The sequence below is a fragment of the Pectinophora gossypiella genome, chromosome 5 (assembly GCF_024362695.1).
Source record: "Pectinophora gossypiella chromosome 5, ilPecGoss1.1, whole genome shotgun sequence".
Lineage (NCBI taxonomy): Eukaryota > Metazoa > Arthropoda > Insecta > Lepidoptera > Gelechiidae > Pectinophora > Pectinophora gossypiella.
Window position 1 is genome coordinate 19,932 of NC_065408.1, and position 14,604 is coordinate 34,535.

The 14,604-nt window shown below is 45.6% G+C and overlaps 1 protein-coding gene across 1 annotated transcript; it reads right to left on the reverse strand.

The window, feature by feature from the left end:
• Window positions 1-411: 411 nt before the first annotated feature.
• LOC126366905 (radial spoke head protein 3 homolog B) lies at window positions 412-10,110 on the reverse strand. Its single transcript, XM_050010248.1, has 6 exons — window positions 9,551-10,110; window positions 8,692-8,773; window positions 7,163-7,318; window positions 6,688-6,816; window positions 6,021-6,603; window positions 412-1,072 (listed from the first exon to the last, which is right to left on the reverse strand). Exons 1-6 carry the CDS (start codon window positions 10,108-10,110, stop codon window positions 1,053-1,055), a joined length of 1,530 nt encoding a protein of 509 aa, XP_049866205.1. The 3' UTR covers window positions 412-1,052.
• Between the last annotated feature and the right edge of the window lie 4,494 nt (window positions 10,111-14,604).

Here is a 14,604-nt window from a genome sequence, read left to right on the forward strand (position 1 = left end):
TACATGTTCTCCAGCCGTGTCTCCTCCAGCGCCGCGGCGCGGCTCTGCGTGTCCTCCACCAACCCTCCCGCTCCCAACCGGTACATGTCTTCAGAGTCGTGTCTCCTCGTGCGCCAGCGCCGCACTGTGCAGCGCAGCGAGCGACCTCCTTATAAAGGTCGCGATGACGGAGGGTGCGTCACCTCCCTCTCCCGACGAGAGGGATGATCCTCCCTCGTCATTGGTCCCTCCGCAAACTCAATCGGGGAAATTAAAGACTATTAATCTTTAAAATGTTAGCTACGTCTATATCATATAAAACAAACATGGAAATTTGTCGTAATTTTATTCTAATAAGTACATAATAAATAACAAAATTCTATTACGATCAATAATACTACAAATCTACAGAATTATATACAAAAATCACGTTCAATTTCTGAAGGCACGGAGAACTTAACATTAAAAAACTTAATGGTACGATATGTGTTTGTGACGAGCTCAACCAACACCGCCGGCATGCCTGGTATAGCAGGGATACACGGCCATACCAGTTGGCGCCCGAATATTGTTATTGCCATGGATATATCACTAAATTATTTCGGAATCTAGACGTTAAAAGTAAATGTAATCCAATCGTGTAAGAAATGCATCTCTTTATAAAATTCTTATGCACCTGCTGATCAATGAAACTTAGGTACATAAGTACCTAGTTATATCTTGTACAGTTTCAGCATAGTTTTACCTACTTATGTAAACTTATGTTTCGGTTTCGGCTTCAGGCCTTCGTGCCGGTACAGTGTAGGTATATAGCGCTGCAGGCTTCGATTACAGCTACTAGGTGGTATTGTTTTTGGTACTCGCGCTTTTTAACCGATTTTACGACACAACTCCCGTTAGATATATCGTCTAATTTACGTTAAGTACATGTTAACAGTGGATTTATTATTAGCTCCCCGTGTATATAAATATAGGTAATATTAAATAAGTTTAGCAAGGCACATGTCCTTTTAACTATATATCACTAAAACTTTAAATAAGGCCGTGGACGTGGGCACGATGCGGCTCGCAGCTCACACCGGCCGCTCCAATTCTGAAACAAAATAATATGATTTTCAACAACTGCAAAATAAGCCTCTTCGAGTTATTCCTTATTCTATGTCGGGGTTCGGGTGACGTACTTTATAACTTCTAAGTAGGTATGTTCATCAGAGCAATCTAGGCAATCTGCCAAAGGAATATGATACGATGATTGATTCATTATGAAAAGGAGACGTAGGCATAGAATTAGGAATAATACGTAGGTATTATAGTATTAGGGCGTTATTAGCCGTTAGTACCGGCTGTATTAGCAGTCGTTAATAACCATCAATCCGCACTGGGCCCGCGTGATGGTTTAAGGCCCGATCTCCCTATCCCGCCAACTCTCCGCCCCCCAATTGGGGTCTGAGCTAGGTTTACCTCGAGTAAACTATAATGATAAATCTGAAATGATTATTATAAAAAAAACGTCCAAGTGCGAGTCGGACTCGCCCATGAAGGGTTCCGTAGCAGCAAGTAACATAATATAAAAGTTCTTGTAGTTCGTTGTAACTTTGATCGATGTTTTAATATTGTTTTTTTTTTTGTATGATGGATCTCGCACAGGATCGGGTATTGTGGAAGGACATGGGGGAGGCCTTTGCCCAGCAGGGAGATCGAATGGGCTAATAATAAAAATAAGTTATTGATAAGTTAAACATAATTAGGTACCTAAATGATCGGATTTAGATCTACCTACTTATATGCGAACCCATTTCTAGGCTTGTGATAGCTAAACAAGCTAATATATAAAAAAATCATCAAATGTTCCTTGGAAAAAGTTGTTCGGAAAAAGTGAACCACGTCCTTCAGTATTATCGCTCACCTTTTTACATCCTATAGATATAGATTTAAGTTGATTGAATGAAAGGTCAAAAAATGGATGAGATTTAATCACTTTGGAAGAATCTCTCGCGCAAACTATTCAGTTAAGAAAAAAATGATATTACAAACCTCAATATCATTTTTGAAGACCTATCCATAGATACCCTACACGTATAGGTTTGAGGAAAAAAATGTTTTTGAGTTTCAGTTCTAAGTATGGGCAACCCTCAAAATGTATTGTTTTTTTTTCTATTTTTGTCTGAAATTATTAATGCATCTTTCGTAAGTAGTACTACTTACCTAAGTAAGTGATAACGTTTAAATTTGGTATTGTAATTGGCAGCCTTCACACGTCACTCACACAGTTGCGCGTGTTGATAATGTCAATGTGTAGTGTTCTTCTATCGTGTGGGTTGTGAGGTGAATTACCAACCCCATCAACCCTGATGTCAGGATTATTATTGAGCCGCCAAAGCCCCCTGATATGGCTCATGTAACGACTACTTACTTACACCACCAACTGCTTAATGTGCCTTCCGAAGCACGGACCATCTTACTTTTTGGATAATCAGGTGATCAGCCTGTAATGTCCTAACCAAACTAGGGATCACAAAGTGATTTTTGTCATATGTCCCCACCGGGATTCGAACCCGGGACCTTCGGATTGTGTGTGCGTCAAGCTAGCGGCCTCAAAAAAAAATGGGCACGAAAAAAAAATTTGACCATACCAAAAAATAGTACTCTTCTTGAAAAAAATAGTACCTGTTGTAAAAAAAATAGTACCATCACGGTTCTGGATTTATAGCCATGTTTTATTGCACTTGCTAGCTTGACGGTGAGCGAAATTTGGCGAGAGTTAACGACAAGGTCTTTCGCTTTGATTTAAACGCCAAAAAATAGTACCGAAATAGTACTCATCCCCTGCAAAATACCGAAATTAGTACTTCAACGGTTCCAAAGTTATAAAGGCAGTTCTTTGATCCCGCTGGCTTGACGTTTTGAAAATACCTATTATCTGGGGAACGCTTGTATACTTCAGTAAGTATGTAACTAATGTCAATAAACTCGTATGAAATAGTACTCCCTACCATCATAATTTTGATCCGATTCTCTTTGTAGAAATATGTTAAAAAATCATCATAACCTATGCCATACATATTTTGTTGTTGATACAGTCACGTAGACAATTACATAACCTCGCAATTTATTCGTAAGTATTGCCATCGCCAGTATTGCCATTTTGGAGGTCTACCCTACCATTTCTTTGCACTTCAGAGTGTTGCTATTACAAAAAAATGCTATTGCATACACCCATATGCACTAATTTTAATAGAAAATGGCTGCATGGGTCTAGTTCTTATTGAAAACAATCTGTGATTTTAATACATCATAATATATTTTTAATCTGCTCAACCACTGGACCACGGAGGCCGTTAATGTGTAGTGGCCCCGATTCCTGGAGACACCGCCTAATTTTATTTTAAGTTATATCCGTCATTTTCATATCCGTCGAAAAGGAAAGGGACGGATGATTCACAGCTCTTAATTTTAGGAAGAATGAGTAAATTAATGTGTCGGGTTATTGACTGACGTAAAATTTTTAGACGGTTGGTTTAGATTTGTGCTTAAAATTGACGTGTGTTCCATAAATTTTATGCTTATCGATTACCCGTCCCTTTCCTTTTCGGCGGATAAGAAAATGACAGATATAACTTAAAATAAAATTAGATGGTATTTACAGGAATTAGCACCAGTGTCTGTGTAAAACGAGGTAGTTTGAAGTGCCCGGGGTGTGACGTAGGTAAGGTACACAGTTTGCAACACTGCAACAGCAACTAATATATTACTGGCCCCGGCGACACTCAGTGCCTTACCTACTTTATGTGGCTGTACCCAGCGAATCACCATATCCTGTAGTAGCGAATGCACTAGATAATTAGTTCTGTACCTATTTGTTCTGCCAAAGTACATGTTAATTGCATTTTGTTCTGCATCTCGGGGCCAGTAATAGTTGCTGTGTTGCAATAGTGGGACAACAAACTACACTAGCTACGTGCGGCGCAGCGCATCTACTAAATTAATACTGAGTGCTCGACACATTAGTAAAATAGCGTAAACATTTTTGACAAGTGAGTTGCAAATCCCCTTTCACTTTTAAATTAATATTTGTACCACAGGGCGCGTCGCACCCAGTGCCACTTGTATCGAGTGCACTAAATTGTAACATTTAATCTCTTTACATCATTATTGTATTGTGCGGAGGCGATGTAAAAAATAAACCATGCCCCGCAGCTGCACAAACATCGCGCCCCGCCCGCTGCGGGGTGGGCTCGCCACGCGGGGACCAGTGTCGCGCACTTTCATACATCTAGGTAACCTACCTACCTGCCTGCTTCTCTTTATAATATTACATTAATAGTGTGTCTACGATACACAATGTAACGTATACCAAATAAAATAAGAAATACGCAACATTACCTACATAACAAGTTATATTGACCCTTGCTACAAACGAACCGTAGCTACTACGAAAGTTTCTATCTACGACGCGAATATGTTAAAAGTTAATGTATCAAGTAATAGCCCTATTATGGTGGCGACGGCACTAATCCACTGAGAGCACTCGTATGCTGAGACTCAGGAAAGTGTGAGAGGCGCGTCATGTGGCGGCCGCGCTCGCGGGGCTGCCTCAGGGTCGTTGTGGCCGATGTACCGACCAGGTACCTACTGAACTATTTTTTTAATGTATTATGTAAGCATTTAAAGAATCCATTTCCAAGTCTAGAACATTTTTCTTGGTCATTTATTTTGGAGGGTTGGGTAAGTTAAATTTAGTTGCCTACTTTGGGTAATTTTGAAGTGTCAATACCACGCCAGTGGGCCGAGTGTCCCGGGCCGGCTGTGTGGCGCGCGCGCCGGTTGATACCATCGCAGACCGCTCGCTATCGCGCGGCCACATCGCACACGTGCGTCTGCTCACTGCTCTAATGCTCACCTACTAACCTTATCTCAACTTTATTCAATCGATTGTAATTATGTTTATGAGATCGCGGCGTGCTGATAATTGCATTTGTATAATCTCTGCGTATATCTGGAGGGGCTTAAGTGAAAAATGCAATCTAACAGGAGCCAACCCAATGGCAATAACTCCATCTAACATAAATTATAGGTTTACCTACGTTGCGTGGTAGTTTGTTAGACGTTTGACAAATTCACTTACCTACAATAAACAACTAACTACTTAGCAATACCGATATTGAAAACGAATAGGTACCTACCTGCCTACTTTAGATGATAAAGTGATAAATTCACCTACTTAAATAATAAAGATAAAACGGGCGAGTACGTAGGTACATAATTAAATAACTATACGCGACGTTAATAAAGCCTAGGTACCTATTTTGAGTTGTCGGTATAACGAGCAGGCGCCTCGGTATGAAACTTTACATTTGTCATGAAATATTAAAAATGATATTAATCAAACTTCCCTTCAAGTCAGATTCGATTAACACGAAAATGGGTTATTTAGAGTCATGTACCTACAGTTACATTGTAATGTCAATGTGGTTGTGACCCGCGTACGCGCACGTGCGCTCTCCGTCGCCGTTTAAATTATTAGCGGCAACAAATAAGCTCTTAACGAAGCGGCCGCACCCCGCATCAAAACGATATTATAACGTCATCACGCCGCATCAGTTATAATGCGCACGACCGCAGCCCCCTTCCCCCCCTCCCCCTCTCCGTCGCGTCCCGTCCCTCTGCGCGTCCGCGGCGCAGCCCCTGCGCATGTCGCCTTGCAGTTCTGCGTGCCTTGTTGTTATATACAACTGCAGACATTTTGTATCTGACATTACACAGGCGGTGGTCGACAGATATTGGCGTGGGGCGAGATAATGCGAGTGGTATAGCGGCGTAATGAGCGTGCGCGCGTGGCCAATCGCCGGCACGTGCGCCCGCGGCAGGTGCCGGCCGCGGCACTTGCTCAGCCCCCATCACCATGCTGCGGACAAGCTGTCACCACCGATTTATTTAGTTCGACATACGTATCATTTCCGAATCTGATGTCATAAGAAGTAGATGGGTACTTAATACCTTAAGGTTTTTTTAAATCAAGATGTCTCGTTATATGAACGCACCTTCCTCCTCCCCCTCGCCGCGCATGGAGGGCGGCGTGACGGACTGCTCGGGCGAGACGTGATCAGCGTCGCGCTCGCCAGCCGCGCGGTACAGCTCTGCGCGCGCCTCCACCACGTCGCGCACCACCTCCGTGATGAGGTCGCGAGACGTGATGATGGACTCGATCTCCTGCGACACCTCCTCCACCAGCCACGGCATGAACTCGTCGTCGACTCCGCGCTCGATGCGCTCCATGAGGTAGCCCTGGTCGCGCAGGCCGGCGAGCACGGCGGGCAGCAGCTCGGCCACGTAGCCCTGCACGAGCACGGCGGCCGCGGCGCGCTCCCGCGCCTCCACGGCCGCGATCTGCGCCACGCGCGCCTCGGCCACTCGCCGCTCCTTCTCGCGGTGCAGGCGCAAGTCCTGCGCGGCCAGCCGCGCGCGCTCAGCCCGCTCCGCGTCGCGCAGCTCGCCGTAGCGCCGCTGCTGCTCGCGCAGCGTGGCCAGCTCCTCCTCCTGCGCCACCTCCGCCAGCGCCTGCTCCGCCGTCTTGCCCACCAGCACCTCCAGGATGGGCTGCACCTCCAGGTCGAAGTCGAACAGCTGCGGGGACACGTATATACGCGTTACATACAATTGTCCTCCCTCGTCCAGCCGGCGCGTCCGACGGGTGTTGCGCGTACTCACGTCTCCGGGGTATATCTGTGTGGCGGCGTCGGCGCCGGTCTTGGCGGGCACGTACACGGGCGTGGCGGGCCGGTCTACGAACAGGTCCGTCTGCACGCCCACCGACATCTCCACGCCTTTGTCGAATAGCTGCAACGTATCGTGAAAATTTGGAATAACTTTTGACTAGCTCCGATCGCAAGACTAGCGTTATGTATTCTCAATAGAGCAAAAATTTTACGTGCGTTTAGCGGAGTACCCACTGAAACTAAGACATCTCATCACTAATTTAAGAGCCACGATCTTGTCGGTATAGCATTGTTTACATTTTAAGGGAAAAATAGGGCAGTGGTTTTTTTCTACGACGTGTACTCGGAAGTAAATGTGGTTTATCCAACATTCTGCATGGTATCTATATCTACTCATAGGTAGGTACTATGGCATACTATTATTGAACGGGACCTAACGTACTGGTAATAGCTAGAGTGGTACTGACCTCCTCGAGGTAGTACTCGGTCTGTATGGGGTGGTGGCGGCGGCCGGGCGCGGGCGGCGGCGTGCCGGGCCGCGTGCGGGCCGCGGCCTGCCTCCGCGCCAGCGCGCGCCGCCGGGTCCGCGCCGCGCGCGACGCCGCGCTCTCCACACCGTCTCCCTGCGGGCCAACCTTGTGCATGTCTTTATAGGCAGGGATTGCAATCTACTCTGTGTCCGTAAGGCTCTGGTCGCTAGTAACTCACTGCTGTCCTGCCTACAAGGTAGTTTTGAAGCGTAGCATCGTCGGAATAATAGACGAATGACTGCCGCGTGGCGATCGTCTTATACCTAGTGTTGTAAATGGTGCTGAAACAACAACTTTGTAGCTTTGGCACAAATTGCTACGTTGAACGTTTTTGCAATTTCAGACATGTATTATGTGTATCTCGTTTTCGAGATAATCCTCATAAGTAGGTATAAGGTAGGTAAGACACATATTTTTGTGCTTAGTTTGGATGATCAGAGTTCAACATATAATTTGTACAACGTAGGTACGTTGTTTTATAGATTGATTTTTATAGATTGGCAGGTCCAATCTATAAAAATAAATAAATAATGTGATCATTATTATTTATTTATATCTGTCAAAAATAGCATGACATAAGCTCAGGACTAATCCCAAATGAGGTAGTAAGAGGTACATACATCGGAAGATGAACTAACCACCCACACCTCACCGAGCTTCCTGGTAGACTATCAAAAAAATATGCATTTTATAAACATAGAACGGAGCTGATTTGAATCGATTGAACTTCAACGCTGGAAAATAATATTGAGTAAAATTCAATGTTATTATTGTAACCAAATGTAGTATACTACCTAATGTGAGAGCCAGCTTACCGGACGCCCGCGACGTGCGATCGATGTGGCGGCGGCGGCGTCACAATAACCTTTTTCTGTTATATCGTCAGTCAAATCAATTCAATAATACCTACTGTCTACAGACAAATATTCTTACTATCATATTATAACTTGATAAGACAGGAACCCAATACTATATAAGTGTTGTAAGAACAATAACAACATCGTTCTCTGGACTAGCACTTATGAATCAGGTGTTAAATTGGTTCATCTTATCCATAAAATAGTGATAGAATGCTAGTGCCAAGACAAGAAGTCAAGAGACGCATTAATAGGTGATGCATGGTCAGGACCCTCGTGCTGTGTTACGCCATGCCCATTTGTGGAAATGTAGAAGTAAGTACTTTCATGTAATAGATGTGCGTGTTGTTGTTGCAGTTCATTATCATTTCTTCTCCCCAGCCATTAATACCTTACGAAATGACGTAGGACCAATAAGTAATTATTACCCTGGATTACCTTTGATAATTACGTTGAACTAAATTTTAAATTTCATAAAACCCTGTATAACTTAGATTTCATTGTTGTGAGATGTATACTTTTTGAGTTTAGTTATTAGTATGCGATGATTTAACGATGATGATGCGTGTACCTAGCGTGGGTGTACGTGTACAGTAAGTGGATACTCACGGCAGCCATGGGGTGGGAGGCGAAGGTGGAGCCGCGCACCACGCGCTTGTCGTGCATCACGTTGGAGTACGCCAGCGTGCCGCTGCAACCATGCAACACGTAAGTACAACACGTACTGAGAACAAAGCCCGTCACAGGATATTGCAACAGTAGCAGCTCAATCAGCTGCTACAATTAGACACCGTTATGAGTTTAAATGTAGGATGTAAACGCAAACTAGAATTCAGAACGCAGTTTCATCTGGAACGTGGTAAATCGACTTAGGATATTACACTCTGTGCTCGGTATAGATTTACCGTGACCCCAAAAATTTACAATGAAGTGTGATATATGGCTACAGGTTCATTAAAATGATTGCCTTCTAATGATGGTTTTTCTAGAGTGGGTGTTAATGAAGAGTTGATGAGAGTCAAGCGGACGTGGTTCGACCTCGCGGCTGACCCCGCCGCCGTGGACTGCGGCGGCCGCGTCTTCACCATCATTTATTCAGACAGCCAAAATTATACGACGACTGGTGACAGCTGCCTGTTCTCAAGACTCCACTTGTGGTTTTAAAATACAAATACGTGATAACGAAGATTACAAAAAACAATTGAAAACATCGGTTTGGCGGTTTCTATTGGCCTACTTTACAAAGGCACAAGACATTCGTCTGAAAGATAAATTTATAACGTAAGTAAGGATTTCTACTTATCGGATGATCAAGAATTTTACATTCGAAGAGGCCATGATTAGGAGCGGCTTCGTTGACATTTTTGAACGACAATAGGTACTCGTACGGGATAAAGGTGTTTTTGGTAATCTTCATCTCGAAAAACAAACGCCGGTTCGACGAAGGTAACATATAGCAGGTGCATACTGTTGCCCGCGCAGCCCCAGGGCGGCGGCGGCCAGCACGCGCACGCTGCCCAGCGCGGCGCCCAGCCGCGCCCGCGCCGCGCCGCCCGCGGCCTTCTCTGCTGCGCCACTCGGGCCGCGAGCGGCGCCACGCGTGTCCCGCTTGGCGCGCGCCGCCACGGGCTTCGGGTGGCTCGAGTACGAGTACACGATGGGCTCGCGCGGCGCCGGGTACAGCGACTCCAGCCCCAGCAGCGTCGCCAGTTCGGGTGGCGGCAGCAGGAACTGCCCCGACTTGACAGTGGTGACGAAGCGCGGCCGCTCTTCCTGCGGGTTCATATCTTGCAAGCGCGCGCGGCGCGAGGGTCGCTCGGTGGCGCGCAGACGGCGTAGCTTGCGGTCCAGCTCGCGGGAGAACTCGGAGCCGGGCGCAGCCGGGGCGGGGGCGGCGGGCTCGCGCTGCAGCGGCCGCACGGCCAGCACGTGCCTGGCGCGGGCAGCTCCCGCGTCGGCCTCGCGCTCGCGGTTGAGGACGGTGAAGGCGCCGCCTCCGCCGGGCTCGTCACCCGCCAGCGGGGGCATGCTGGCGGCTGCTGCGGAGCGAGCGGGGGGCGGCGTGCGGCGCGGACTGCCCGCTAACGATCACTGGCGGTCAGCGGCCGACACGCGCTACTGCGGACGGTCACTCGCGCACGCGCCCCGCTCTTCACCATTGCTGGTCACCACGGCCTCCACCACACACCACCACGCTGGCAGGCCGGCGTCAACTACAGCTTCTTCAGAATGACTGTTGCCCGGCTGTTGCATCAAATTCTTGACTTATTTATCCATTTCCTCCGGAGCAATCGACATGGTTATTCTCCTGAACGCTATATACGGGCAATAGTTTTGTCCCACACATGTTAGAACTTATTCCATTATGCCAACAGATTAGTACTCAATTTTATAATAAGTAATGTCGGAAACTAACAGCAATCGTAGAAAGTGCAGGAGCGGGCGTAGCTATATGCTACACGCCGTAACGCCGTAGCATATGTGGTATGAATGGCGCGGCGTAACTACAAGCTTCGTGTGGGGAATGCAGGCCGCTCTAATGAGATATTGCATCTTTTATAACGTCGACTCTGCTCACGTCCATTCGTAATCGCCACTGGTTTAGATAACTGCTTTCATAAATATATTACTGCTTACGAATACGAGCGAATAAAATCGTTATTGTCGGACTTCATTTACATAGTTTCGGCGGGGTATACTTATAAGACGACCTTGCCGGTTTCCTGTGGCCTTCTTATCGTAAATCTACGAAATTGGGCGCTATGAAGCGCGTTAAAATAATTAACAGTGTTCGCCGAGTGTTGGCGAGCTGTAACACGCCAGCGGCCAGTCATCGCCTATTGTGCCGCTTGCACAATGCGGTGGCACCACCTGTGTTACAATTATTTCCCGAGCTTGATATTTGTCAAGCATTTTCCGTCTTTCATACATTGTTTTCTTTGTGTCTAGGTATCATTCGAACTGTTCACTGTGTTCTATTATAAAGTACATAATATAAGCTCACGAGTTTATACCAAATTGGGCCAAAATACGTTTATATATTAAGTCGCCCGTAACCTGTAGCGGAGTAGACAGTACAACGTATTCAATAATAGTTATAAAGAAAACACGTCGAGGTATTTTATAATAGAGGTTGCATGCAGCCGGTGATTAGTGTTTTACAAGTAGAGGCGGCGGCGGGCAAGTGGGGTCAACGGTTGCCATGGCGCCGCGGGCGCGCGGGGTGAAGGCCGCGGTCGCTGACTGACCACACCGCGCCGCCGCTGCCCGCTGCCGCCCTGCTCTCGCATCCCCCAAGGTTCTTATTTCTTTCAAGTCCCACTTCTATTTATTGTGTCGACACATTAGCTTTCGGCGGACTTCAGCTATCCCGCGCGGCGTGTAATTTGTTTCCACTCCATCTTTTCATCCCCTTCTTCGTCGAGTGGGTTGGGTGGTCAATGACTGACCTCATCGACACTGGTGACAGTATTACTATTGAACTGATATGGCTCATGTAACGCCTACATTACTTAGGCGGGACCAATTGCATAACGTGCACTCCGAAGCACGGGTTACTGTCGGACAAACTAGGGATCACAAAGTGATTTTTATGTGATGTGTCTCTACCGGGATTCGAACCCGGGGCCTCCGGGTCGTAAGCCTAACGATCTAAAACTGGACCACAGAGGCCATTATGGGGTAATTTCCGGGATAAAAACCAAGCTATGTGTTTCCCTGGATCTCAACACCTAAATTAGTCAGCGATTTAAGCGTGAATTGGTAACGGACACTAGGGACAGTCACATGACTAGTAAAGATTTAATAACCGTTTCTCTTTTATCAGTTTAGCGAGCGCAAACTGATATCTGATCTACAGGTTTGCCATTCATTCAGTAACCAACTGAACTGGAGGCTTTATCTCTGTTGTTTCCATTTGATACTTGTACCTGATAAGCACAACTTGACTATGAGCTGCTTGACGATTATTTTTTATTGGATGCTTTAATTTAGTATATATTTAGTATTATATAATTATATCAAGAATACATAGGTACATACTTAATTAAAATTAAAATATTACAATTAAACTATAGAGAATTTGTTTGAATCGTCGGAAACCTGCTCCGTGTGGAAGAGAGAGAGTCCGCATGAAGCAGCCCATCAGCGAGTGTGGTGCGGTGTGGTGGGCACATGGAGATGGTAGGCGTCTCAGACCCGAGCAGAGTTACCTCCCGCCGATTGGATAGGCGGCGCGGGGTGGGGTACGGAGGGTCATCTAGTCATCTGTCATAGGGGGGGGGGGGGGAAGCTGGTCTAATACCAACTAACACTATGCATCATACAGATCATCATTATCTATTGCATCACTATCTTCTATAAAGTCACCATAAACCTGCATTAAGTACATTTATTTTTGGTCATGACGTAAGCTACCTCCTGTCTTGGTTATGTTAAAAATCCTTGATATCAAGGAACTAAACGAACTTTTATGAACCTTTTCTTCTTTGAAAATATAATCGTATAATTGTGGTTCTTTGACCAAGGTTGGTGAGGTCAGTCATTGCCTTAGGTACCCTTAACCTTACAAAGACGAATGTAAACGTTTCATTCTCGGATTTTATTTTTCATAAATAATATACCTAGAAATAGTATTTTCAAGGTAACGAGATGCTGATAAGCCGCCGGTACGAGCGCCCGCGCCGGGTCAAGGTCCGCCACCTCGTCCACACCACGCCACGACACACCGTCCGTCAGCTTCTAATACCTACTTCTAATTGCTATAAGTCACGCCGTATCGTTTTTATAACTTGACCAATTTCTAGTAGATTTATCACATCTCTCAAACAATTAAATGGTATAATTTAAAATATTTAAATGATATTTTCGAAGAAATTAATTCTGTCCACACGAGTAATTATTGGATTAAAAATGTCAGGGTTGGTGACTGAAGATGATGAGATGGTCATTGATTTGCAACCCACACCACGATAGCACGTCAAATTCTAAAAACTATCATGGGCTAGTAGTAAGGGTAATTTGTAAAAATCTTACGATTCGTGTTGGTTAAGATTTTTAGGAAAATGAAGATTGCAGGGATGCGTGTCTCTGGATAGTCTGGATAGTATGTAACGTCAATCGGACTCACCAGGAGGGGTCCCGCTGCATCTTGACATTGTTGTAGAGCGCGCGCGGCGTGCTAGCATACGTGTACGGTCCCTTGGGGCGCTGCGGCGGCGGCACGAGCACCGCGCGCAGCGACACGCTCATGGCGCAGCAGCAGCCGCGCCGCCAGCAGGAAGCACTCCTCCAGCGCCGCCGCCAGCAGGCAGCACATGCACCGACCACACGCGCCCGCTGCTGACGTCTCACACGTCCACACCACGCACCAGCGACCACCAACGACTCGCCACTACGCGTCACTCGTTGACACGCGTCGTCACTGGCACGTCCCAAAATTGACCACCAATCTCTCCGCCCGCGTTCAACTCCTCCCTGCTAATCCTCTCGTGCCAGTATGCTAGTGTCTCGTCCGGAGCTGGTCTCCGCGGGTGCTCGCCGTCCTCACTCGACTGTTATTATTTTGCTATCAGTGGGCACAAATACGCGTTGCCATGGTGACACATAAACACGCGTTTCCGGTCATCAACTCGTGACATTCACTGTCTTTATGTATAGTCGCCTTGGTTACAGTTTTAGGAGGATTATTTAAATTTTCCATAGAGCACTGACATCGATGTGTCTGTCCACCGCGGGGTCTCTGATCGAGCCTAGTTGTGAAGCAAAGGGAGCTGGTGGACCCCAACATTAATTCCTCAGGCGACGAAACGTTGCTTATTAGTTAATAAATAATAAAATTGAAATAAAATAAATATTTATTGAGTCTCCCATACAAAAACGCCATTTTTGCATAGTTTTGTTATGTAAGTAATTCACTGTCTCAAAAGTTTTTTTTTTAATATTTTTAGCTTAAGTCATATTTCTTAAGTGTAAATAAGGCTGCAAACTAATTTTAAAATAAAAGCTGTCTGAGAAATTTTCCGTACTAAGTTATTAACAATTTTCAAATGAGCTAAAAACATACTTTGGCGTCCGCATTTTCATATTTTTTTTTACACGTAACGCGAAATTGCTATAAGACTTGACTGACGGACTGAAATAACGGACAAAAAAGGAATTATCTTTAAAAAATAACAGTTCTGTTTCAAGATTTGGATTTTCATGATGTGTCATAATAATATAATCATGGCAATAAATCATTTACTTAGTAAAATAATTTTGGACTATTTGGGTCGTCATACAAAAAAGCTTCATTGCCTATACTATAGGATAGGATCGAGGCGATCACCGTGTACCTACTCATGTAAGCAAATTATACCAACCTCATCAACCCTGGTGTCATGGTTATTACTGAGCCGCCAAAGGTTCCTGACATGGCTCTAGTAACGACTACATTTCCTGAACCTCAGACTTGAAAATAGGTTTAAACTGGGATGAATTATTAATAAAGAGCGAGTTTACGTCAGTAGCGCTAGCGACCGT

Coding starts and splice junctions, on each gene's coding strand:
- LOC126366905 (XM_050010248.1), bottom strand. CDS start 10,110: ATGCCCCCGCTGGCGGGTGACGAGCCCGGCGGAGGCGGCGCCTTCACC. Junction 6,604..6,687: donor CACAGATATACCCCGGAGAC/GTGAGTACGCGC, acceptor GTGTCCCCGCAG/CTGTTCGACTTCGACCTGGA. Junction 1,073..6,020: donor CGGCGAGGGGGAGGAGGAAG/GTGCGTTCATAT, acceptor ATTTTGTTTCAG/AATTGGAGCGGCCGGTGTGA.